General features: G+C 46.6%; 1 protein-coding gene across 2 annotated transcripts; it reads left to right on the top strand.

Moving 5' to 3' along the window:
- Positions 1–1,289: 1,289 nt before the first annotated feature.
- Positions 1,290–23,415, top strand: EDC3 (enhancer of mRNA decapping 3). 2 transcript variants are annotated; one of them, XM_033070987.2, is made up of 7 exons: positions 1,290–1,362; positions 5,849–6,046; positions 7,869–8,182; positions 13,482–13,817; positions 18,016–18,169; positions 20,278–20,495; positions 21,518–23,415. In XM_033070987.2, exons 2-7 carry the CDS (start codon positions 5,883–5,885, stop codon positions 21,850–21,852), a joined length of 1,521 nt encoding a protein of 506 aa, XP_032926878.1. In that variant the 5' UTR covers positions 1,290–1,362; positions 5,849–5,882; the 3' UTR covers positions 21,853–23,415. The 2 variants fall into 2 exon arrangements, with proteins under 2 accessions (XP_032926878.1, XP_032926879.1); XM_033070988.2 differs by having other exon boundaries at positions 1,296–1,335.
- Positions 23,416–23,441: the final 26 nt, after the last annotated feature.

The following is a 23,441-nucleotide window of genomic DNA, read 5'->3' as shown; positions in this document are numbered from 1 at the left end:
AGCAATGGGTTCCTATATCCAGGTTCAGGAGGGCGGGAGGTGCCTTATGCTGCTCTCAGCTCTAGCCAGGGGGAAGCTGAAGCCTCTGGTGAATGGAGCAGCAATTCCTGCCTGCCTGTGCCCGTTTGGGATGCAGCCCTGTGCTGGGATGGAAACCACAGCGCCTTTCTAACCCAATAAATACTTACAAGAACATTTCTCGAGTCTCCTGCTGATTTTATTCCACTGGGAAATTATTTTTTTGCGGGGGAGAGAAATACCCTATGCATCTCTGTCATCCTTAAAAATCTGTGCTGGTGTGTTGGATCAGGGTTTTCCTGTTGGAAATGAGTGACTCCAGAGACCCAGGTGTGACTCAGGTGTGTGGTATGGATGTGACCCAGCTGTTTTTCCCAGGTGTAACACAGGTGTGTGATCCAGATGTGTGATCCAGGTGTGTGGCCCAGATGTGACACAGATGTGACCCAGGTGTGTGGCACAGGTGTGACCCAGGTGTGACCCAGCTGTTTTTCCCAAGTGTAACACAGGTATGTGGTACAGGTTTTTTTCCCAGATGTGACCCAGGTGTGACCCAGATGTGTGACACAGGTGTGACCTGGGTGTGTGACCCAGCTGTGTAGCACAGGTATGATCCAGATGTGACCCAGGTGTGTAACACAGGTGTGACCCAAATTTGACCCAGGTGTGACCCAGGTGTGTGGCACAGGTGTGACCCAGATGTGTGACTCAGATATGACCCAGGTGTGGCACAGGTGTGTGACCCAGATGTGACCCAGGTGTGACTCCAGAGACCCAGGTGTGTGGTACAGGTGTATGACCCAGGTGTGACCCAGGTGTGTAACACAGGTGTGACCCAGGTCTGTGACCCAGGCATGTGACCCAGATGTGACCCAGGTGTGACTCCAGAGACCCAGGTGTGTGGTACAGGTGTGTGAACCAGGTGTGACCCAGGTGTGTGACACAGGTGTGACCCAGATGAGACCCAGATGTGACCCAAGTGTGTAACACAGATGTGCGACCCAGGTGTGACACAGGTGTGACCCAGGTGTGATCCAGGTGTATAACACAGGTATCACCCAGGTGTTTTTCCCAGGTGTTTTTCCCGGATGTTTTTCCCAGATGTGACCCAGGTGTGTAACACAGGTGTGATCCAGATGTGACCCAGCTGTTTCTCCCAGGTGTGACCCGTCCCTGCAGCCCCCGCGGGCAGTGCGCATGCGCCCAGCGCGGCTCCCACGCTGTCCCTGTGCTCCTGCCTGCGGCCGGCGCGCCGCGCGCGAGGGGCGGGGCCGGAAGTGACGTCACGCCGAGCGTCGCCGAGACGGAGGGGCCGCGGTGAGGCGGGAGCGGGAGCGGCGGCGGGTGAGGGCCGCGGGGAACGGGGGGCGCGGCCCGGGCGCTCGGGGGAGCGGGCCGGGCTGGCACGGTGCCTTCCCATGGCGTCTGCGGCGCTGCCTGGCTGCCGGGAGGCGCGGCCGCCGCTCCAGGCCCTGCCCGGCCTGAACGGGCCGTGCGGGGGAGGTGGGGCCGGGGCGGGCAGCGAGAGGGCAGGCTGTGTTTGGCTGTGGGGAGCTGTGTTTGTCTGCGGGATCTCTTGTGCTTACCTATGGGGGGCTGTGTTTGGTTGTGGGGGCCCTGTAGGTACCTGTGGGGGGGCTGTGTTTGACTCTGGGTTTCCTGTGGGGGGCTGTGTTTGGCTGTGGGATCCCTTGTGCTTACCTGTATGGGGCTATATTTGACTGTGGGGTCCCTGTGGGTATCTGTGGGGGGCTGTGTTTGGCTGTGGGGTCCCTGAGGGGGCTGTGTTTGTCTATGGGATCCCTGAGGGGGCTGTGTTTGTCTATGGGATCCCTGAGGGGGCTGTGTTTGTCTATAGGATCCCTGAGGGGGCTGTGTTTGTCTATGGGATCCCTGAGGGGGCTGAGTTTGTCTATAGGATCCCTGAGGGGGCTGTGTTTGACTCTGGGGTCCCTGTGGGGAGCTGTGTTTACCTTTGAGGAGCTGTATTTACTTATGGCAGGCTGTATTTACTTATGGGGGGCCTGTGTTTACATATGAGGCTCCCTGTGTTTATTTTTGGGGGGCGTCCCTGTGTTTATCCATTGGGGTTCCCTTTGTTTATTTTTTGAGGGGGTGTCCCTGTCTTTATTTTTGGTAGGGTTCCCTGTGTTTATCCATTGGGGTTCCCTGTGTTTATTTTTTTGTGGGGTGTCCCTGTGTTTATATCTGGGAGGGTTCCCTGTGTGTATCCATTGGGATTCCCTATGTTTATTTTTGGGGTTCCCTTTTTTTATCCATGGGGAGTTTGCTGTATTTATCCATTGGGGTTCCCTGTGTTTATTTTTTGTGGGGGTGTCCCTGTGTTTATTTTTTTGAGGGGATGTCCCTGTGTTTATTTCTAGTAGGGTTCCCTGTGTCTATTCATTGAGGTTCTGTTTGTTTATTTTTGGGGTTCCCTGGTTTTACCTTGTGGGGCTCCTTTGGGGCGGGTTGAATTTACCTGGGGTAGCTCCACATGTTTGCAATTTACAGTATGTACAGAATAATTTACAGTATTTACAGAATTATTTACAGTATTGTTTACAGTATGTACAGTATTATTTACAGTATTTACAGTATTTGGGATCTCTGTATTTCCTTCTGGGATTCTCTGTGTTTTCCTTTAGTGACACAGTCCCATCCTGGGATGTTTAATTTATATTTGCACTCAAACATAGATTTATTGTTTTGGGTTTATTTTCCCCTAAAAAGAGGCTCTTTTTTGGAGAGGATCCTTGTTAGGTGATGTGTGCTGAGCTCTTTCCCTGTTTCCTAAGGGAGATTGGAGGCTGCTCCTGAGACTTCATGACCAAATTTAGGATTTTCTCCCCCTGTCAAAGTTTGGAGAAATTAGATTTTTTTTTTCCTCACATCTTTTCCCAAGAGGCTCAGCTTGCAGAGAACCGTCTGCCTGTGCCAGAAATGTGATTTCTACCTGGATGTTGATCTCCTTGAGCTGCTCACAGTAAATATCAAACATTTTCCCCTCTTTGATTGCAGCATGAAAGGCAAATCTCCACATTTAGGAGCCTGTCACTGGGAAATCTCAGATCAAAGGAGCTCTTTGGCTGCTGCCAGGAATGCTGCAAACATCTGTCTGAGCAAATTGGAGTTTTCCCTCCCTGCTCCTGACAAATTCAGGTGCTGGGAAGAATGAGAATGCTTTAATTCTAATTTAATTCTGATTTATCTAATTGTGGCACTGATGCTAATGCTGCCTCTGCAGTGGATTCCAATTTTTGGGGATTTTTTTTCCCCTTTCTTTGTCTCTCTGTTCCCATAAAAATTTTAGATTTCTAAAATGCAGAGATCAATCCTGAATATCCACAGGAGCTGTTTGCATTAAGGAGGGAAGTGAAGATAAATTCCCAGGGAGTGTTGTCTTTTGTTCCCAGCCTGGAAATAAAACTCCAGATAATTTTAGTAAGGAGGTGATATAAGAGCAAATCTTTATTTGAAAGCCTTCAGGGGCTTTTGTGGACATTTTTTGTATTAAAATTATTGTAAATGGGTTAATTGGATTATTTAATTAGTGGGGTTTATATATTTATTTTAAAATATATTTATTTTAAAATATATTTTAAAATATATTTATTTTTTGTTTATATCTATTTTTATTTATATATTTTTATATATTTGATTTTAATATATACTTTAATATATTTTGTTTATTTATAGTTTATATATATTTAGGTTTATATATATTTAGGTTTATAAATTTTATATATTTATATATATTATATTTTAATATATTTATTTTAAATACATTTATTTTAAAAATATATTTATTTTTAATGTATTTTTATATATTTATTTGGTTTATATATTTATTGTATTATATATGTATTATTTATTTATTATATTTTTATTTCCTTAATTCTTTTTTATTTTCTTAGTTTAATTTCAGTCAGGATTAAAAACAGGAAGAAGATGAATTTTTCCTGTTTGGGCTTGGTTTATTAAATTTTATTTAAAGTACAGAGAGTTTTGTAATACTTTTAGTTATTAGTTAAAAGTGAGTAAAATGGAGGTGAATTTAGTTACAAGGTTTTTTAAAGCAGAACGGTGTAATAAAGAATTAATACTTATATTATTTATATTTTTTACTTAATTGTTAAACTTTTGTGATTTGTAGTGTAGTATTAATTATTTAATTACATTTTAAAATTACTTTTAAAAGCTTCTATTTGAAATTATGAAGGAAGAAGAAGATAGAGATAATACGTAACATTTTTTATTTTGTTTTATACTTATTCTTATATTTTAAAATATAAAAAACTCAAAACTCCCAGACAAATTATCTCATGTTTCATTTCCAGGTTGGAGAAAAAAAGAATATTAGGGAATATGGAGAATATTAGAGGCAGGACAAAACACTGAATATTCCTCTTGGAAATGAGTTTTACTTTTTTTTTTGGTAGATTTTATCTTTTTTACCAACTTTAAACTTTTTTCCAGACTCTTTTCCATATTCCAACAACTGTTTTCCGTGGTCACTCCTCGAGTTTGTTCTTTTCCAGCCTGCATTTTTTGGTTGTGGTTTGAATTTCTTTATCAGTCTGAATTTGGCTTGTGCTTTTCAATTTTTACAGGAAAAAAAATAATGGATCTATTGTAATAAGTAACTTTATTGGGTGCTATTCAACTTATTACAAAGATACTTCATTAGCTTATGTTTTAATTGGATTTTATTCAGCTAAGAATGCAGTTTATTTAATACAAAGATATTTTATTAGTTTGTGTTTTAATTGGGTTTTATTCAGCCAAGAATGCAGTTTATTTATTACAAATATATTTTATTAGTTTGTGTTTTAATTGGGTTTTATTCAGCCAAGCATGCAGTTTATTTAATACAAAAATACTTTATTAGCTTATATTTTTATTGGGTTTTATTCAGCCAAGAATGCAGTTTATTATAATACAAAGTTATTTTATTAGTTTATGTTTTAATTGGGTTTTATTCAGTTAAGCAGGCAATTCACTTACTACAAAGTGAACTACAAAGGGTAACTTTATGTTACTCTTTAAGCTTAAAAACCATTTTAACACCACACACACAGTATCTACCCTAATATTTGGGAAAAGCCCATCCCAAATTGGTGTTTATAACCCTTGGGATGTCATTTCCTCCTCACAGAGCAGAGAGGAAAGCTGATGCTGATCCAGGTTGGAAATTTTATGTTTTCCAGCCAGCTCTGTGCTCTCAGCAGCTCCACAAGGGATGTTACTCTTTATTCTACTCTTAAGGAAAATTATATCTTAAAAACCATTTTAACATCTAGTATCTACCCTAATCTGTGGGAAAATCCAATCCTAGAACTTGTGTTTATAATACTTGGGATCCCCACAGAGGAGAGAGGAACTGCCTGGAGGGGAGGAGAACTGATCCAGGTTGTGAATTTTGTGTTTTGCAGCCAGCTGTGTGCTCTTCACAGCAAGAAAGCTGTATCTTAAAAACCTTTTTATTATCTAGTGTCTCCCCTAATATTTGGGAAAAGTCAATCCTAAATTAGTGTTTATAATACTTGGGATGTCATTTCCTCCCCACAGAGCAGAGAGGAAAGCTGATGCTGATCCAGGTTGTGAATTTTGTGTTTTCCAGCCAGCTCTGTGCTCTTCACAGCAAGAAAATTATATCTTAAAAAACCATTTTAACATGTAGTATCTACTGTAATATTTGGGAAAAGCCAATCCTCAGTTTATATTTCTAACCCTTGGGATGTCATTTCCTGCCCACAGAGCAGAGAGGAGCTGCCTGGAGGGGAGGAAGGCTGATGCTGATGCCGGTTGTGAATTTTGTGTTTTGCAGGCAGCTGTGTGCTCTCCCCAGCAGCTCCAGCAGCATGGCCACAGACTGGCTGGGCAGCATTGTGTCCATTAACTGTGGGGAGAGTTTGGGAGTTTACCAGGGCAGAGTTTCTGCTGTGGATCAGGTCAGCCAGACCATCTCCCTCACACGGCCCTTCCACAACGGTGTCAAATGCCTGGTGCCAGAAGTCACCTTCAGGTTAGTGCCACTCTTACCCCTGTGCCTCACATCCTCACATGCTTCTTTTTGTCCCCTAATATATATATTATAACATGTCTTTGCTTTTGTTTTTGTTTTTGGGGGGTTTTTTTTGTTTTTTTTTTTTTTTCATACATCATGCTGCTGCTGAGTGCCTCTGGTGTTTGTGTACTTAAATTCCTGGCTTAAATCCTGGAGTTGGAGCAGGGTAGCTCAGGCTTGGAAGTTATTTAGGGTCAGACTGTGTATATATGCAAATATGTATTTATATTTAAGTTAATTTTGATTATTTTTATTGCTATTCTGTTGTAGCAGAGGGGTCTGATGTGCTTTTTTAAAGCTTTATCCTCAGCAGTTCTTGATTCCTGGCTGGGATCCTGGAGTTGGAGCAGGGTAACTCAGGCATGGAATTTATTTAGGGTCAAACTGTGTATATATACAAATAAATATTTATATTTAAGTTAATTTTGATTGTTTTTATTTGTATTCTGTGCTGTTGTAGCAGAGGGCTCTGATGTGTTTTTTAAAGCTTTGCCCTCAGCAGTTCTTAATTCCTGGCTGGGATCCTGGAGTTGGAGCAGAATAGCTCAGGCTTGGAAGTTATTTAGGGTCAGACTGTGTATATATGCAAATATGTATTTATATTTAAGTTAATTTTGATTATTTTTATTGCTATTCTGTTGTAGCAGAGGGGTCTGATGTGCTTTTTTAAAGCCTTGCCCTCAGCAGTTCTTGATTCCTGGCTGGGATCCTGGAGTTGGAGTGGGGTAGCTCAGGCTCAGAGGTTATTTAAGGGTCACACTGTATATCTGTACAATTACATGTTTATATTTTCTTTTTCATTATTTTTATTTGTGTTCTGTTGTAGCAGATGTGCTTTTTTAAAGCTTTGCCCTCAGCAGTTCTTTCCCACCAGTTCCTGATAACACTGTGCTTAAAAAGTATAAATAGGAGTCACTCCTCACTGCACGTTTTCCTGCTGCCTGGAATGTTGTAGTTAAGGCCCTGAGTCCCTCATTTGTCACTCACATTGACTCCACAACCTCAATGCTCTTGATTTATCTTTTTTTCCCTTGGATTTTGAAGAGAGTAGGAGAAGACAACAGCCACATTCTGCCAGGGATTGTGTGGAAGTCCTGCTCTCATATCCCACTTGGACAAAGGCTGAGTTCAAACTAGAAGAGCTTAATTCCTGCAGTATTTCTTGCACTCAGTGCAAATGGAGGTCTTTATAATCACTCCTTTGTTTGCGTTTGGCTCGTGCCCAGTGCTGGATTGGTTTTCTTGATCCTTTTTTTTTTTCTTTGGAAATGGGAAGTATCGTCCTTGTCTGAGCATGAACTGTGCTAATCTGAGGGTAGCTTTCTGCAGAAATGGATTAAAAGTAATAGTGGCCTCAAGGCTGAGAGCAATTAATTAGCTAGAAACTGTTAAATTAATGCAGATTTCTGCAAAGCTCTGGCCCAGTTGCTTCCATCTTTTTTGCTTGGCTGATTCCTGTTTTGGCTACAGAACCTTTGAAACCAATTCCAGGTGCAGTGCAGGAATACTGAAGTGGTTATTTTGAAGATTTGCCATTTCAGTTGAGCATTTTGATGTCTGTGGAAATGCCCTGTATGTTTGAGTGTTAAAATCTTCTTATTATTTATTATTTTATTATTTTTGTTTCTGTTGATGATGGCATCAGACAGTGGTGCATTGGTCTCTATCACTGATGGCATCAGAACAATCCCATTGCAAAATGATATTTTTCCGTTGAGGTTTGGTTTTTTTCCCTGCCAAGATGTGTGCCAAATTGATGATTTTCTCCTGCTGTTTTTAGGGCAGGTGACATCACTGAGCTGAAGATTCTGGAGATCCCAGGGCCAGGGGACAGCAGACAATGCGGGGACTCGCAACACATGGACACGGCCATGCCAGGGGTGGGCTGCCAGGTGGGGCCCAGCCAGAATGGCACTGGCAAAGTGCTGAAGAAGCCCATGTCCAGCAGTGCCCCTCAGAACATCCCCAGGAGGACAGACATGAAGAGCCAGGACCTTGTCATCTCCCCACAGCAGCAGTGCTCCAAGAGCTACATGGATCGACACATGGAAACGCTGAGCCAGTCCAAAGGCTTCCGTCGGAGGCACAATTCCTGTGAGTGTGGGGCTGCCCTGCCCCAGCTTATCCCCCTTTTTCACCAGACTTTGCCCACCTGGGAGTTATTTTGAAACAGAATATATTTCTGACCCCACCTGGAAGTAGTCAGGTGAGGGTTTCATCTCTTTTTCCAGACACAGCCTTAAATTCAGGTTGGATGAAAGGAAAAAAAAATTACTGAAAGAGTGCCAAAGTACTGGATTTGACTGCCTGGGCAGGAGGTGAAGTCACCATCCATCACCATGGATGTGTTTAAAAAAAGGTTGGATGTGGCACTCAGTGCCCTGGTCTAGTTGAGGTGGTGTTGGATGGATGATCTGAAAGGTCTGTTCCATCTCAGTGATTCTGTCTATGTAGAAAATGTCCAATGCCAGTTCTCAAGATTTCCTCATTTTGCTCTTTTTCCTGTTTGAAGATTGCCCAGCTTTTCCCCCAAAAGGAGCTGCAAACAAACTGCAGTGTTATCCTCAGGTGAGAGGAGAGCACAGTGGGTTGTAGCAGCTCAGTGTTGTCTTTGCAAGGATCCTGAAGGAAAAGTGAAAGAAATGTGCAGTGAGACTTCCCCCGCTGCTTTGTCTTTCATGATTTTGAGACTTCCTGAGGCAGCAGTGAGAGTTCAGGATTAATGGCTTTTTTTTTTTTTCTGCTTAGTTTAACTTCTTGCTTTTTAAATCTCCCCAAGCTTTTCTATTTAAGGCTTCTATACCCATAACCTATTACAACATCACCCCATACATAATTGCAGATGGGTTTTGGCTGTATTGTTAAAAATACAAATTAATGAGGGTGATGTAAGATACAATCAGAGCATCCCAAAGTCACACATCCATTATTTTTATTTCTCCTGATAAAATCTTCAAAACTGGGCCAAAACTTTGTGCACTTTTTTTCCCTTCAAAGCCCCCTGGGCTATTTTCCTTTCCAGATCTTCATAATCCAATTCCTGAAATGTCAGTGTACATCCAGCATATTTCCATGACTTAATTGTTGAAGCCATGACTTCATTTTTCCCCCCATTTCAGTTAGAAAAGAAGCAAACTAGAGTGGGCCAGACCTGTTAAACAGGTGTAAGAAATTCCCAGGCCTCTGGAAATCCCTCCCCCACCAACATCTGGGATATTTTTACCCCTTCCAGGATGCCTGGTAGATTTGGGGTGGGCAGAGAATGCTTCAAGCCACAAGCAATTCATGTTAGGTTTACATGAGGTTGCTTTTACAGACATTGAGGCAGGTTGAGTGAGGTGCAGTTTGTTAGCTTGGGTTAATTTTGGAATAAAGTTAGAGAAGGACTGTCTGACCCTGTAAAATGTGTGTGTTTGGAGAGTAGGGAGAGTGATGGGTGAGTTTTGGGAGGGGGATGGAGTTAAGCCTGGCTTTGTGCAGGAGTCCAGGGAAGAACATCACCCACAACTTGGGTCCTACATCTGAAAGCTGACCTCTTGTTGGCCTCTAGCGTGCCAAGTGAGGGCCAGAATTTCCCTTTGGAATGTCCCTGGTGTGACAGGAATCAACAAACAACAAACACCAAGGCAGGTTTCCCAACAATGGCTGCGCTGCCGTGCTGGCACCGCGCTCCTCGTGCCAGGGCTGGCAGCAAAGCCTCCCACAGGGATCTCTCAGGAAGGCAGCCAGCTTGCTGCAGACTTTGAAAAGGGTTGTTATTCCTTAGGAACAAAAAAAAGCCCGGGAAGGATTGTTTATCTTGTGAGGGAGGTGATTTTCTGCATGGCACAGGGCTGCCAGCTTGGAGTGGAGCTGCTCTCCTCGTGCAGGGCAGAGGCACTGGAGTCCAAAAGCAGCAGGATAGGAAATCTGCCTTTCTGCAGCCTGCCTTTCCTTTCCTCCCCTTGCCCTTTTCTTGGCTCTTTTCTCCTCCCTGAGCAGAACCAGCTGTCCTTTCTTCCTGTCTACAGGTGATGCTTGAGGAGGAACAACTCCTCACTTTGCTCCCAGCTGGTTGGAGGCCTGTGCCAGGCTCTGTGGCTGTGGGGCAGGCAGGGCAGAGCCTGGCAGAGCTGGGACCCCCCAGGATGGATTTTGGTGAGCTGGGCTCCCGGTTCCCATTCTTTGTGGCTGCAGGGAGCTTTGCAGCCATTGTTCTCCAGCTTTCCTTTATTCCATCAGCATTCCACGCTCACATCAGCTGCTCCTGTCCCACTGGACACACACTCTGAGTTTTGGGGAGTGTGGAGCTGTTTGCAGAGGGGTCTGGCAAAGAGTGGGACCTGGCCAAATTCTCACCACTGGCATGAGGAGCAGGACTTTGTGCAGTGCAGGCTCCAGCTTGTCCATCTGAGCCCTGAGAATCCCTTGGCTTCTGCTTAAGCTGAAATTCCTGAGTGTTGGGAGAGCTTGGGCCTGTTGTGTTTGCATTCCTCATCTTCCTCCTCCAGAGCTGCAGCTGTGGCTGTGATTCCCTCAGCAGTGGCAGTTCAATTCCAAACCAAATCCTGTCCAGCTCTGTGTCACCTTTGGTTTGGGAGCCCTGTATCTGGGACAGAGTGGAAATTGTTACCAAAAAGCTTTCAAAACCATGCACATAAATGAGTGGTTGCAGTGTGTGCCTACTGAAATTCTCCCTCTGAGAAGCCTTACCCTTTCCTCTCTCCTAAATCATGTTTTATCACCACAGTGCTGGAATTCTTCTGTCTGTCCTCCTCATTTGAGAAGGGTGTTTGTTTTTTGTTTTTTCTTAGTGGGGAATGGTTTTTCTGCAAAGCCCAGCAGATTTGGGATCTTGCTGTGGGGACTGGGAAAGCTTTCAGGTTACAGTAATTTCACGAATACAAGCCGCAGCAATTTGACAAAAATTTTGGTGGAAACCCGGAAGTGCGGCTAATAGTCGGGTGCGGCTAATATATTAATAATTTTCTGACATTTACAACCCCAGACGTGCCAGCCAGAGTGCCGAGCCAAGCACCTGCCAGTAAAAGCCGGCATTTCGCAATTGTTACAGTGTTACCGTGTTGCCCTGGCTCCCTGCAGGCAGCACGGGGGGCGGGGAGAGAGGCGGGAGAGCTCTCTTCTTCCCTCCTCTGCCGCAGCCCAGGGGAGGAGGCGGGGGGGGCGCCGCCATTGCCGCGGCCTGGGGAGCCGACGGGGGGGGGGGGCGCCGCCATTGCCGCGGCTCCGGGAGCCGACGGGAGCCCTGCGCAGCCATTGCCGCGGCCCGGGGAGGGGGGGGGAAGTGCGCGCCACCATTGCCGCGGCTCGGGGAGGAGGCGGGGTGCTTTGTCCGTGCCCGCCGCCGGCGCCACGGGCGCAGGAAAGCTCCGTCCCCGCCCGCCGCCGCTGCCGTAGGAGCAGGGGAAGCTCCGTCCCTGCCTGCCACCGCGGGGCAGCGCCGACCCGGGGTGACCGAGCCCAGTGGCAGCGGCGGCCGGCCCCGAGCGGCAGCACCGGGCTGGGCCACCTGGCCCCGTCAGCGGCCCCTAGCGGGCCGAGCCTGCACAGCCTTAGCTCAGCCAGTAAACCCCGCCCTCCCGCGGTTCTGTTACTAATTGCACGCGGGTCCTCGCTGCGAACGACAGAGCGGCTTATATTCGTGTGCGGCTTATCTATGGACAAAAACCGAAATATTTGCCAACACCCAGAGATGCGGCTTATAGTCAGTGCGGCTTGTATTCGTGAATTTACTGTAATCATGAACCAATTCTCCAGAAAAACCTGAAATAAATCCTTGCTGAGGCAGTGCATCTCTGACTGGGAATAAACATCCTCAGGAATAAACATCACTCCAGGTGCACAACCTCAGCAAGTCCCATTTCAGCATGGCTGGAGTTAGATGTGCTGAACCTGGAACTTGTGAGGTGCCTGTTGCAAATCTTTTGGGATGTTTGAAAGTCTCCTTGGATGGCTGAAATTCTTTGTTTCTGTGCAATTCTCTCAAACTCATTTGTATAAATCCCTCACAAAGGGGATCATCTTAAACAACAGGAAGTGGTTTAGCAGAGCAGGCAACCTTGCTTGGTGACTTACTCCATCTGTTGGACACTGTGGGTGATTCCTGTAGCTGCAGCAATTGGCCTGAAATATTTTCTAGTAATTGCAAATGTAGCAATGGCAAACAGAATAATATTGTCTGGACCTGGAGAGCAAAGGAATTAAAAAGCAAGTAAAGGATATGTTGACCTCCTAATTGTGTTTTTGCATCAGTTCTTAATCTCCAGCCCTAAGCAGGAGACTTCCATCAGTCTCACTGCAGAGAATTTGGCTTTCCCAATAAATGTGATTGGAAAGAAGTGTATTCCAAATTACAAGGTAATGTATTAAAGATCATTAATGAGTGTTAATATGGGAGAAATATTAACACCCACAGCAATTTCTGAAATTTAGGGGAATTCCAGAGAAGGCCTTGGGTCACACAGCTGCCTGAACAGGGACTCAGCACAGGAGCAAAGCTCTGAGGTCACAGCTGATAACCTCAGCACTGCTGTGACACTGGGGTTAAATAAAACCTGCAGTGACACTGGGGTTAAATAAAACCTGCAGTGACACCTCTTGTGCTGCTGTGGGTAAGCCTGGTTTTCTGACCTGCCTGCTGGGAAGTCCCTGAAAGTCTCTTTGCTGATACTTTTCTCTTTTCTGCTGGCTTAGCTGATTGTGAGTAATGCCAGGAGTGAGTTCCATGGCTGGTGTTGGATCCCAGAACCCTGGGATTTTTGGGATTTCTGTGCTTTCTAGCACTGAGCCCCTGGAGAACACTGCTTTGGACCTGAAGGCTTCCAAATTTGAGTGATGGAGTTAAAGTCACGGGTGTGGAGTTAAATAGAAGTGTGTGATTTCACATGGTGAAGGGTTTTAAATTTGAGGTTTTAGAATATAGTAATAGGTATGGGGACAAGATGGAGGATTTGGGGTGGTGTCTTTTTTTTTAGTGCTCATTTTCCTTCTTCATGATTTCAATAGTTTCTGGTTGGACAGTCAGTGCTGCACTGAGGGTCACAGGAATTTGGTTATTGGGTTAAAAGTATAAATAATACAGGTGTTAATTCTCTATTGGACTGTTCAGCTTTGACAAAGCTTATAGCTCACTTCATTTTGCTCACTTCTAGCTGGTGGCTGGAAGTGTTGCTGAACTTTCTGTACTTTAGATAAAATTTAACAAACAACCAAGCCCGAACATGAGAAAATTCATCTGTAGCTCTGAGCAAAACCAGAAGAAACTTCAACTAAACCACAAATTAAGTGGTACAAAACACCATCACATTACAGTGGGGGGATTGCAAGCAGGAGCTCCTCTCTCCTACAAAAAGGAAACTCTCAACTTGTTTGTTTGGGTTTTTTTTGGGTTTAGGGTCGTCCAGCAGCCGCCACCCCAACCAGGTGACCCCGAAGAAGAGCGGCCTGAAGAACGGGCAGATGAAGAGCAAGGACGACGAGTGCTTCGGGGACGACATTGATGAAATCCCAGACACTGATTTCGACTTTGAGGGCAACCTGGCCCTTTTTGACAAGGCAGCTGTGTTTGAGGAGATCGAGACCTACGAGAGGAGGAGCGGCACCCGCTCGCGGGGCACACCCAGCGAGAAACCCGCCCGCTACCGGCACGACGAGAACATCCTGGAGTCTGAGCCCATCGTCTACAGGAGGATCGTGGTGCCCCAGAACCCCCACAAGGAGTTCTGCACGGGTATGGCCCCCTCCCTTCCTGCTAAACACCCAAAGTTCTGCTTTTGGGGGGAATTCTGCTCCCAGGGCTCAGCTGGATGGGGTCTGAGTGAGGGCGTTGTTTGCGTAAAGTTGGGTTTGTGTGTCCGCACGTGGCTTTGTCTTGCAGTGATTCTGAGATAAATGCTGGGGTATTTATAAATGCTGAGGTGTTTTACTGAGGTATTTATCAATACTGAGATATTATACTGGGGTATTTTACTGAGATATACTGAGACATTGTGCTTGAGGGTGTTTTTCAGGGCTTGTGAGGGTATTTATCAGTGCTTGTGAGTGTATTTATCAATGCTGAGAGTATTTTTCTGAGGGTATTTATCAATGCTGAGACTTTACTGAGGTATTTATCAATGCTCAAGGTATTTATAAATACTGGGGTATTTTACTGAGGTATTGATCAATACTGAGATATTATACTGGGTATTTTACTGAGATATACTGAGATATTTTGCTTGAGGGCATTTTTCAGTGCTTGTGAGGGTATTTTTCAGTGCTTGTGGGTATTTATCAATACTGTGATATTTTGCTGAGGGTATTTATCAATGCTGAAAGTATTTTACTGAGGGTATTTATCAATACTGAGATGTTTATCAATGCTGAGGGTATTTATCAATACTGTGATATTTTACTGAGGGTATTTATCAATGCTGAGGGTATTAATGCTGAAAGTATTTTTCTGAGGGTATTTATAAATACTGAGACTTTTCTGAGGTATTTATCAATGCTGAGGGTATTTTACTAAGACATTTATCAATACTGAGAGGGCAGCAGGGTGAGTGTTGCTCCAGCAGGGAGCAAAGCTGATGGCTCCAACTGAGCAAGAGGTGTTTGAATCCTTGCTTTGATTTCAGTAGCCTGGTGAACCTTCTGGAGAGGCACAGAGGGATGGGCTCAGGATTTGTGGTTTCATGGTTTCCAGAGATTTCCTGTGCTTGGGTTGCAGTTCTCCATTGCTGCTTGAGTTTAAATACAATTCATGTCAAGAAGAACTTTTGGCACATTTAGCTCCAAATTCCAGGTAACTCTGGTCTCCTCAGGAGATTTTTAAGCACTTGTATAATGTAGGAGTGAAGGAAATTTGGCATTCCAGGAACGTTTCTTTGCCACTTCAGAATAAAATCAGATGTCAGCTCTTCCTGCAGGCACTCAAACCAACTGATATTGTGGTGGCCTGAGCAGAAGTGTGAGCAGCTCCTTGGGCTGGCATTCCTCCTCTGCCTGGAAATTCCATCTGGGCTGTGAAGCGCTTCAGGGGAGAAAGCTGATGGATTTGTAATGATTTGCTGCTTTTCCCTTCTGAAAAGTGCCTTTTTTTTAATGGTTCTGGTGTGTAACAATGTCCTAGTTCTCCATTTCTGTCATTCCTCTTCCTATTGTCCCACTCTGCTGCCTGGGAGAGGAGAACACTGTGGGTTGTAACAGCTCAGTGTTGTGTTTGCAAGGATCCTGCAGCAGAGTGAAACAAATGTGCAGTGAGACTTCCCCCACTGTTTTGTCTTTCACAATTTTGAGATTTCCTGAGGCAGCAGTGAGAGTTCAGGATTAATGGCTTTTTTTTCTGCTTAATTTAACCTCTTGCTTTTTAAATCTGTCTCTGTGGAAGAAGCCACACTAATGACCTGTGTGCTGTGTGAATGAGCACCTCTTCATTTGCTCTGTGGTTTCCTGTCTATCTTGTGGGGTTTTTTTTTTTTTCAAATTTCCCACTTGTCAATCCATCTTCCAGCTGGCTTGTTTGAGAGGAGACAGTGGATGTCTAGTCTGAAACAAAAGCTAAGCCACTGTTGGCAGCCAGTCTGGGCAGGATGGCTGAGAGGGGATTCCTGGGAGCAAAACCACCATGCACTGAGCAGCAGTGAGTAAATTCAGGGATGGAGACTCAAAGCAGTGCTCAGCAGCTGGAAGGAAGATGCTGAGTTGTAGGCAACCTGCTCTCAGTGGCTGCTGAGATGAAATGAGTGCCAAGAGCTCCAAAAACCTTGGTTTGGGATGTGGCTGTGGCAGGATTCTCCCTGCAGAGTTTTTTTCTGGTTTCCTTGCAAATTCATGACAAAGCACTTCTTTCTCCTGCTTTTTTGTTGTTTTGTTGTTTTTTTTTTTTCCCAGAACCAATCTGAGAGATGGTTGTGTTAATAGAGCCCTGACTGAGACAGTGATTCTCTGTCTGCTGCAGCAGCACAAAACTGATGCTGGAGATTGGCAGGGAGTTCATACCCAGCTCTTGGCACTGTGGGATCCCTGTCTCTGCATCTCTGCCTGCTTTTTTATGCCATGGAGCTGGAGAATAACCAGAAAACCAAACTGCTGATGTCAGTTTTGAGTCAGTCTGGAGTTCTCCAAAAGACTTACAGTAATTTCACCATTATAAGCCGCACCATTTTGACTAAAATTTTGGTCCAAACCCGAAGTGCAGCTTGTAATCAGGTGTGGTTTATGTATGGACGAAGAACGAAAAGTTTGCCAACACCCAGAAGTGCGGCTTATACTCAGTGCGGCTTATAACCGTGAAATTACTGTATTTAATTTCTGGAGAGTTAACTCAGCTCTTGTGCTACCATAGGATGTTTTTGTCTGCTCTGCATGCCACCAAACTGTTCAGTCTATATCTGCCTTATGGCTTGTTTTGGTTTTTTTTTAATCCCAGGCAGCTGTAAAATACATTTATTTAGTATTAAAAGCCCTGGGCTAATTTCTTTTATTGCCTTCATTAGCGAACAATAAAGATGCCCTGTCCAACCCAAACATAATTAAAGTTGGCAGGGCTTCAGTTTGTTACTGTTTGTGGGTTTTACACGTCCCCTCCTTGATTGCTGTGTGCCAAATTCCCTGTTTTCAGCCCAAAATACCAAATTTTCCACCCAAAATACTCCATTTTCAACCCAAAACTCAATTTTTTCCACCCAAAAATCAAAATTTTCACCCAAAGTTTTCCACTTTCCTCTCAAAACTTTGTGTTTTCCACAAAAACATCCCTCATTTTCCAGTTTTCTCTGGATTTGCCCAAAATTTGGCTTTTTTTGCCCCAATTTTGCCTCACCTTGATGAGGAAGAAAATGAGGAAGCAGGAGAGCAAACCCTGAGTGCATCTCAGGCTGGATGCCTGAAAATCCCAAATTTTCCCCCAAATTTCCTCCAATTTTCCCCAAAATTCTCCTAATTTTCACCCCAAAATTCCTAAATTTCCCTAAAAAAAATCCAAAAATTCCATGAGGCATAGAGGAGTTGGATTTCCTCCCTGGCTGGATGTGTGAGTGCTGCCTGTGCCCCTTGGGGCATTTTTTTTCCACTTTTTTTTAATATTGAAAATGTACAAAAAATAGCTTGATTTACTATTTTTAAAATTTTCACTATTTCATTTGGAAGAGGAGAGTTTCTTTTTTTGTTTGATGGGGATTTCTTGATAAGAAGTAGTTTTGTTTTTTATTTTTTTGTAGCTTTGATGTTATAGTGATTATTTGTTTGGGAGAATAAAGATTTCATTATTATGTAATTTTATTTTTTTTTAAATTTGGATCCCTGGAAGTGTCCAAGGCCAGGCTGGACATTCCTCACTACTCCACAAAACCTCTCTTGTTTCTTTTCTCTTTCTCCAAATGCTGAAGCATTTCCCAGGCTCTCCAGAACACCTGGGGGGGCTTTTTTTCCCTGCAGAAATTTTTCTGTGAGCATTTCCCTGCTGTGATCCAGCTGTTGTCCCTTCTGGCATGGCAACACCTGCCAGCAAATGTGGGAGGGCTTTTTTTTTTTGCTATCATCTGTGGGGTTTAAACATTTAAAACATCCTGGTTTGGTTTTGCTCTCATCTGTGGGCTTTAAACACTTTAAACATCCAGGCCTTTTTTTTTTTTTTTTGGCACTTCATGGTGGGTTAAAGCTCTGTTGGAATGGAGACCATGAAGAAAAACCTTCAAATTCCATCTGTAAGGCCTTCTCAGGCTGTGTGTTACTAAAACTGAGCAATTTTAGTCACACACAAATTTGGTGGCAGGGTTATTTTAAGCCAGCAGTTGTGTTTATCCTTCTGCTTCACTGAGGATCATTTGGATTTGTTTGGTGGCTCTGGAAGGAACGTGGGTGAGCAGCTAAGGAGCCTTTTCACTGCCACTGTTTGGAGGTGTCTGACTGTCCCTTTGTGTGCCCCCCTCCCCTGTTTGTGCCCCCAGACTCAGGGCTGGTGGTGCCCAGCGTGTCCTACGAGCTGCACAAGAAGCTGCTGGCCGTGGCCGAGAAGCACGGGCTGAGCCTGGAGAGGAGGCTGGAGATGACAGGGGTGTGTGCCAGCCAGATGGCCCTGAGCCTCCTGGGGGGGCCCAACAGGTACAACTGGGGGGAGGGAGGGGCTGCCAGGGCTCACTGACACAGCTGAGCTGAGATTTTCCTTACTGGGAATTGTTCTTGATTCACAGACAAAGCAGAGCTGAGATTTTTCCTTCCCCCTTACTGGGAGTTGTTCTTGATTCGCAGACAGAGCTGAGATTTTCCTTACTCCTTACTGGGAATTGTTCCTGATTCACAGACAAGGCAGACCTAAGATTTTTTCTTCCCTCTCACTAGGAATTGTTCTTGACTCACAAATTAGAGCTGAGCTTTTCCTTTCCTCTCACTGGGAATTGTTCTTGACTCACAGACAAGGCAGAGCTGAGCTTTTCCTTCCCTCTCACTGGGAATTGTTCCTGATTCACAGACAGAGCTGAGATTTTCCTTCCCTCTCACTAGGAGTTGTTCTTGACTCACAGAGAAGGCAGAGCTGAGATTTTCCTTACTCCTTACTGGGAATTATTCTTGACTCACAGACAAGGCAGAGCTGAGCTTTTCCTTCCCCCTTACTGGGAATTGTTCTTGACTCACAGACAAGGCAGAGCTGAGCTTTTCCTTCCCCCTTACTGGGAATTGTTCTTGACTCAAAAGCAGAGCTGAGATTTTCCTTCCCTCTCACTAGGAGTTGTTCTTGACTCACAGAGAAGGCAGAGCTGAGATTTTCCTTACTCCTTACTGGGAATTATTCTTGACTCACAGACAAGGCAGAGCTGAGCTTTTCCTTCCCCCTTACTGGGAATTGTTCTTGACTCAAAAGCAGAGCTGAGATTTTCCTTCCCTCTCACTGGGACTTGTTCTTGACTCACAGACAGAGCTGAGCTGAGATTTTCCTTCCCTCTCACTGGGAATTGTTCTTGACTCAAAAGCAGAGCTGAGATTTTCCTTCCCCCTTACTGGGAGTTGTTCTTGATTCACAGACAAAGCTGAGATTTTTCCTTCCCTCTCACTGGGAATTGTTCTTGATTCACAGACAAAGCTGAGATTTTTCCTTCCCTCTCACTGGGAATTGTTCCTGATTCACAGACAAGGCAGAGCTGAAGGTTTTTTCCTTCCCCCTTCCTGGGAGTTTTTCAGGGAGCTGAGCTTTACACAGTGCTGCCTGAGGTGGATGGAAGCAGTGCAGAATGTGTGATGAGCTCCTTTCTGCACACTTCCCTCGCTGTTCTGTTGCAATTTCACAGTGCTGAGCAGAGGGCAGCCCATAGAACGCTGCTGTGCGGATTTTTGTGAGGCTAACTCAGCTTTTCAGGCTCACCTGAGCACATCCTGCTCAGCTTTGGAGTGCACCCAGTGCCTTTTGCTGCCTGCTGAAGAGCTCTACTCCCTGCTTCTGTGGCTCTTGGCGTGGGCAGGAGCTGCACCTGTGTTTTTGTGCTGTTGATGGCAGCTCCAGATTGTTTGCTCTCAAAATGAAAGAGAACCCTCCAGTCTCCATCTGCTTCTTCAGGACCTGATCACTTGATGGATGGCACACACAGGCCACTGAAATTCCTGCTACAAGCCCTGATGGCTTTCAAATCAACTTTATTTTGCAGTTAATGAAACCTAGGGAGATCCTTTTTCTTCTTTTTTTAAATTATGGCTCCTTTGATGGGAAACTCACCTCAAATTTTAGCTTGCTTCCACAGTCCTTGGGACCTTGTGGGTACAGGGAAGTCCTGAAGGGAAGGGGAAGAGAAGGTTGGAACAACCTTCAAGTATCTGAAGGGACCTGCAAGGAAATCAGAGAGGGACTCTTCATCAGGAACTTAAAGAGGGGAAATTTAGTTCAAATATGTGGAAGAAATTCTTCCCTGTGCTTCCTGGATCCCTGGGAGTGTCCAAGGCCAGGCTGGATGGAGCAACCTTAGTGGAAGGTGTCCCTGCCCACCTGCATGACCTTTAGGGTCCCTTCCACCCAACCAAGTCTGAGATTCTCTGAACTGCAAGCAGAGCAGCATCAGCACCACAAAAGGATGTGGGTTCGTTCTCCAGAGCGACAGATTTGCAGAGCACCTGCCGATTTGCATCTTACTGATTTCTTTTTTAAAGTTTTTTTTCTCGTGCAGGAAGAAGGTGAGAGACTTTGGGGTTTACTGACATCCCTTTTTTTTTTGCCTGTGTTTCAGACTGAACCCCAAGAACGTGCACCAGCGGCCCACGGTGGCGCTGCTCTGCGGCCCCCACGTGAAGGGGGCTCAGGGCATCAGCTGCGGCCGCCACCTCTCCAACCACGACGTGCACGTCATCCTCTTCCTCCCCAACTTCGTCAAGATGCTGGAGTCCATCACCAACGAGCTCAACCTGTTCAGCAAGACACAGGGCCAGCAGGTGTCCAGCGTCAAAGGTGAGGCAAAGGCCGAGCAGGGCCGGGCTTGTGCGAGGAGCGGGGCCGGGCTTGTGCGGGAAGCTGGGCCGGGCTTCTCCCAGGAGCAGGGCTGGGCTTCTCCCGGGAGCAGGGCTGGGCTTCTCCCAGGAGCAGGGCTGCCTTCTCCCCGCTGCCCTGGCACCATCTAGTGGCCCTGGCAGGCCTGGTGGCTGCCCAGAGGCTGCAGGCACAGCAGGCACTCGGAGCCTCCACAGAGGAGCAGTTGTGCTGCCACAGATGTTTCCTCTGGGAAGAGCTGCCGTATGGAGCTGCTCTGCTGGGATAAGGGGCTGCCTTGTTGGAGCTGGGAGGGAATGAGTGTCCAGCTGCTGCTGAGCCACTTGCAGCAGCTGTCAGGATTCCCATCTCAGAATAAACAGCTCCTGGGAGACTGCTGGGTTCTGCTTGGCACTACAGCAGTTGTTTCCCAGGCTGGTTCATTTGAGCTTCTGAGGAGAAACAAAGCTGGGAGTTAGGGCTGTGCTGTGCTGTGCTGACAGGGCTTCCTGCCCATTAGAAAACACTGGAAAATGTTGGAACAGGTTTTCCAGAGCAGCTCATCCCTGGAAATACCCAAGGCCAGGTTGGATGTGGCTTAGAGCAACCACAGTGGAAGGTGTCCCTGCCATGGTTGAGATGAACTTTAATGTCCCTTCCAACCCAAACCATTCCATGATTTTGCACCAAGGAGTTTGTGGTGCAGCAGGTGAGGGTGACAGAGCTCAGTGGGGCAGGCAGCAGTGCAGCACAGTTGGTGTGCTCCCAAAAACAGCCAGTGGAGTAGAAAATGATCCCTTCTGATGGCCACAGAGCCCCACTGCTCCCCTGGGCTGCCTGGGCTGGTGTGCTCATGGATGAGGTTTGGTCCCCAGAGTGCTGAAGAGCTGTTCAGGATGGCTCTGTGTGGGAGAAGGGTGGCAGTAACAGCAGCTCTGAGGCCAGGGAGGGGAGGCCAAAGCCCAAAGCTGCTGGTGGTGCAGCCCTGTGTGTGTTTCTTCCAGACCTCCCAGACACCCCGGTTGACTTAGTGATCAACTGCCTGGATTGTCACGAGAATGCCTTTCTGAGAGACCAGCCTTGGTACAAAGCTGTGGTGGACTGGGCCAACCAGAACAGGGCCCCAGTGCTGAGCATAGACCCCCCCATGAGCGAGATGGAGCTGGGAATCGACGCCAAGTGGTCGCTGGCGCTGGGGCTGCCGCTGCCGCTGGGCGAGCGCGCCGGCCGCGTCTACCTCTGTGACATTGGCATTCCCCAGAAGGTCTTTCAGGAGGTGGGCATCAACTACCACTCCCCCTTTGGCTGTAAATTCGTCATCCCCTTGCACTCTACTTAGAGGCAGCTCTGAGAGGAGGGAGGAGCTCTGTGAAATCCAAGCTGGATCCCGGATTCTGGTGACGCCTTAAAAAAATAAAAAAAAGGATGTGAAGGTGTGAAGCTCTGGAGGGAGGAACACTGTGTGTTTCAAAAGAAAAAAAAATGGAAGAATCGTAAAATGAAACGGAAACAAAAAAAATCCCGAAACAAACAGATGAAAAACGAAGCAAAGAAGAAGGAGGAGGAAGAGAATTGTTCCTGTTTTCGTTCTCTCGTGCCATGGGTGAAGGAGCAGGACCGTGCTGTCTGTCCCCTGCTGCCGGCACGTGGTACAAATAAGGGTGGTTTGGAGCTTTGAGATGTGGTTCTGGTCCTTGTGCTTGGGTATTCCCAGCAAGGACATCCTGGTGGGAACAGCACCCCTTGATTGTGTAGAAATCCCTTGTGTCGAGGGAAAAATCTCATTTTGTTCCCGTGTTGTTTTTGACTGCCCCATCCCTGGTTTGTGTTCTGGAAGGCAGCTGGAGCTCCCTGTCCTTCCCAACCCTCCAGGGGAGGGTTCCCTGCTTGGAAAGCTTGTGGCAGGAGCACTGATGTCCTTCCTCAGCTAGGCCTTACTGCTTCTGTACTGTTGGCTTTTCTTTGTTTGCTCTGTGGGGTGGAGGCCTGGTGTGGAAAAGAATTTTCCAGGATCCTCGTGGGCTTTGGGGTTGGTTTCTTTTGTTCTTTTCTCCATGCTGGCCCAGGGATGGGGGAGTGGGGCAGGGCAGGGTTGCTCTGGGTGGTGCAGGTGATGTTTTGGTGAGCTCCCCTGCCCTTCCAGCATCCCTGCTGCATTTGGTGTGCTTTGGGAAGCAGCTCATGGATTGTTCATTCCCTTTGGAATCAAAGCCTGGATGTGGGCTGGGCTGGGCTGCTGTCTTGGCCCCTCTTGTTTGCTGGCAGGAGAGGGCATGGTGGGAGCTGCTGAGATCCTGGGTGGGATTTCCATCACAAATCTGCTCTGCTGTTGGACTGCTGTCCCATGCCCAGCCAGAAATGTTGGATTATCCTCCCTGAGCTCCTTTTGTTGGCCTGGGTGCAGTGAGGAGCCACCAGCTGGGTTTGGCAATCAGCCTGGGCACCCACCCTGCTGGCACCTGGAGAGCTGCAGCTGCTGGGAGCTGTGCTGCTCCTCTCACACTTCACCCAGCCCCAGGGCTCCTGCACCTGCTCTGGCCTCGGGGACAGCTCCAGGTGCTGCCTGTGCCCAGGGGAGCGGATCCCTTGGGAGGCTGGAGCCCAGGGAGCAGTCCAGTGTGGGTCCAGCCTTTAGTCAGGCACTCATCTTTCCTTTCCTCTGCTAGAAAGGCCAGGGCTGTCAGAGGAGGAGGGAAGAACCTTCCCTGCTCGGAAAGAAGCAATTCCAGGGCCCAGCCTGGGAGTGTGGAGGGCCCAGGAGGCTGCTGAGCACCGGGCTCACCCTGAGCTCTGTCCCCCCTGCACGTTGCCATATCTACCTCAGCACGACCAGGAGCTGTGCCCTGGCTGGTGCAGCCCTGGTTCCCTCAGCAGGAGCAGGGGCTGTGCCCTGGCTGGTGCAGCCCTGGTTCCCCTCAGCAGGAGCAG

This window comes from Catharus ustulatus, chromosome 12 (genome assembly GCF_009819885.2).
Source record: "Catharus ustulatus isolate bCatUst1 chromosome 12, bCatUst1.pri.v2, whole genome shotgun sequence".
Lineage (NCBI taxonomy): Eukaryota > Metazoa > Chordata > Aves > Passeriformes > Turdidae > Catharus > Catharus ustulatus.
The sequence above is the reverse complement of the archived record's forward strand: the minus strand, read 5'-3'. Positions and strand labels throughout refer to the sequence as shown.

Bases quoted from the DNA above. Each gene is read 5' to 3' on its own strand.
- EDC3 (XM_033070987.2), top strand. From the start codon at position 5,883: ATGGCCACAGACTGGCTGGGCAGCATTGTGTCCATTAACTGTGGGGAG. The intron at 8,183-13,481 runs GTGAGTGTGGGG...TTTTGGGTTTAG, and splicing joins CCGTCGGAGGCACAATTCCT to GGTCGTCCAGCAGCCGCCAC. The intron at 13,818-18,015 runs GTATGGCCCCCT...TTGTGCCCCCAG, and splicing joins CCACAAGGAGTTCTGCACGG to ACTCAGGGCTGGTGGTGCCC.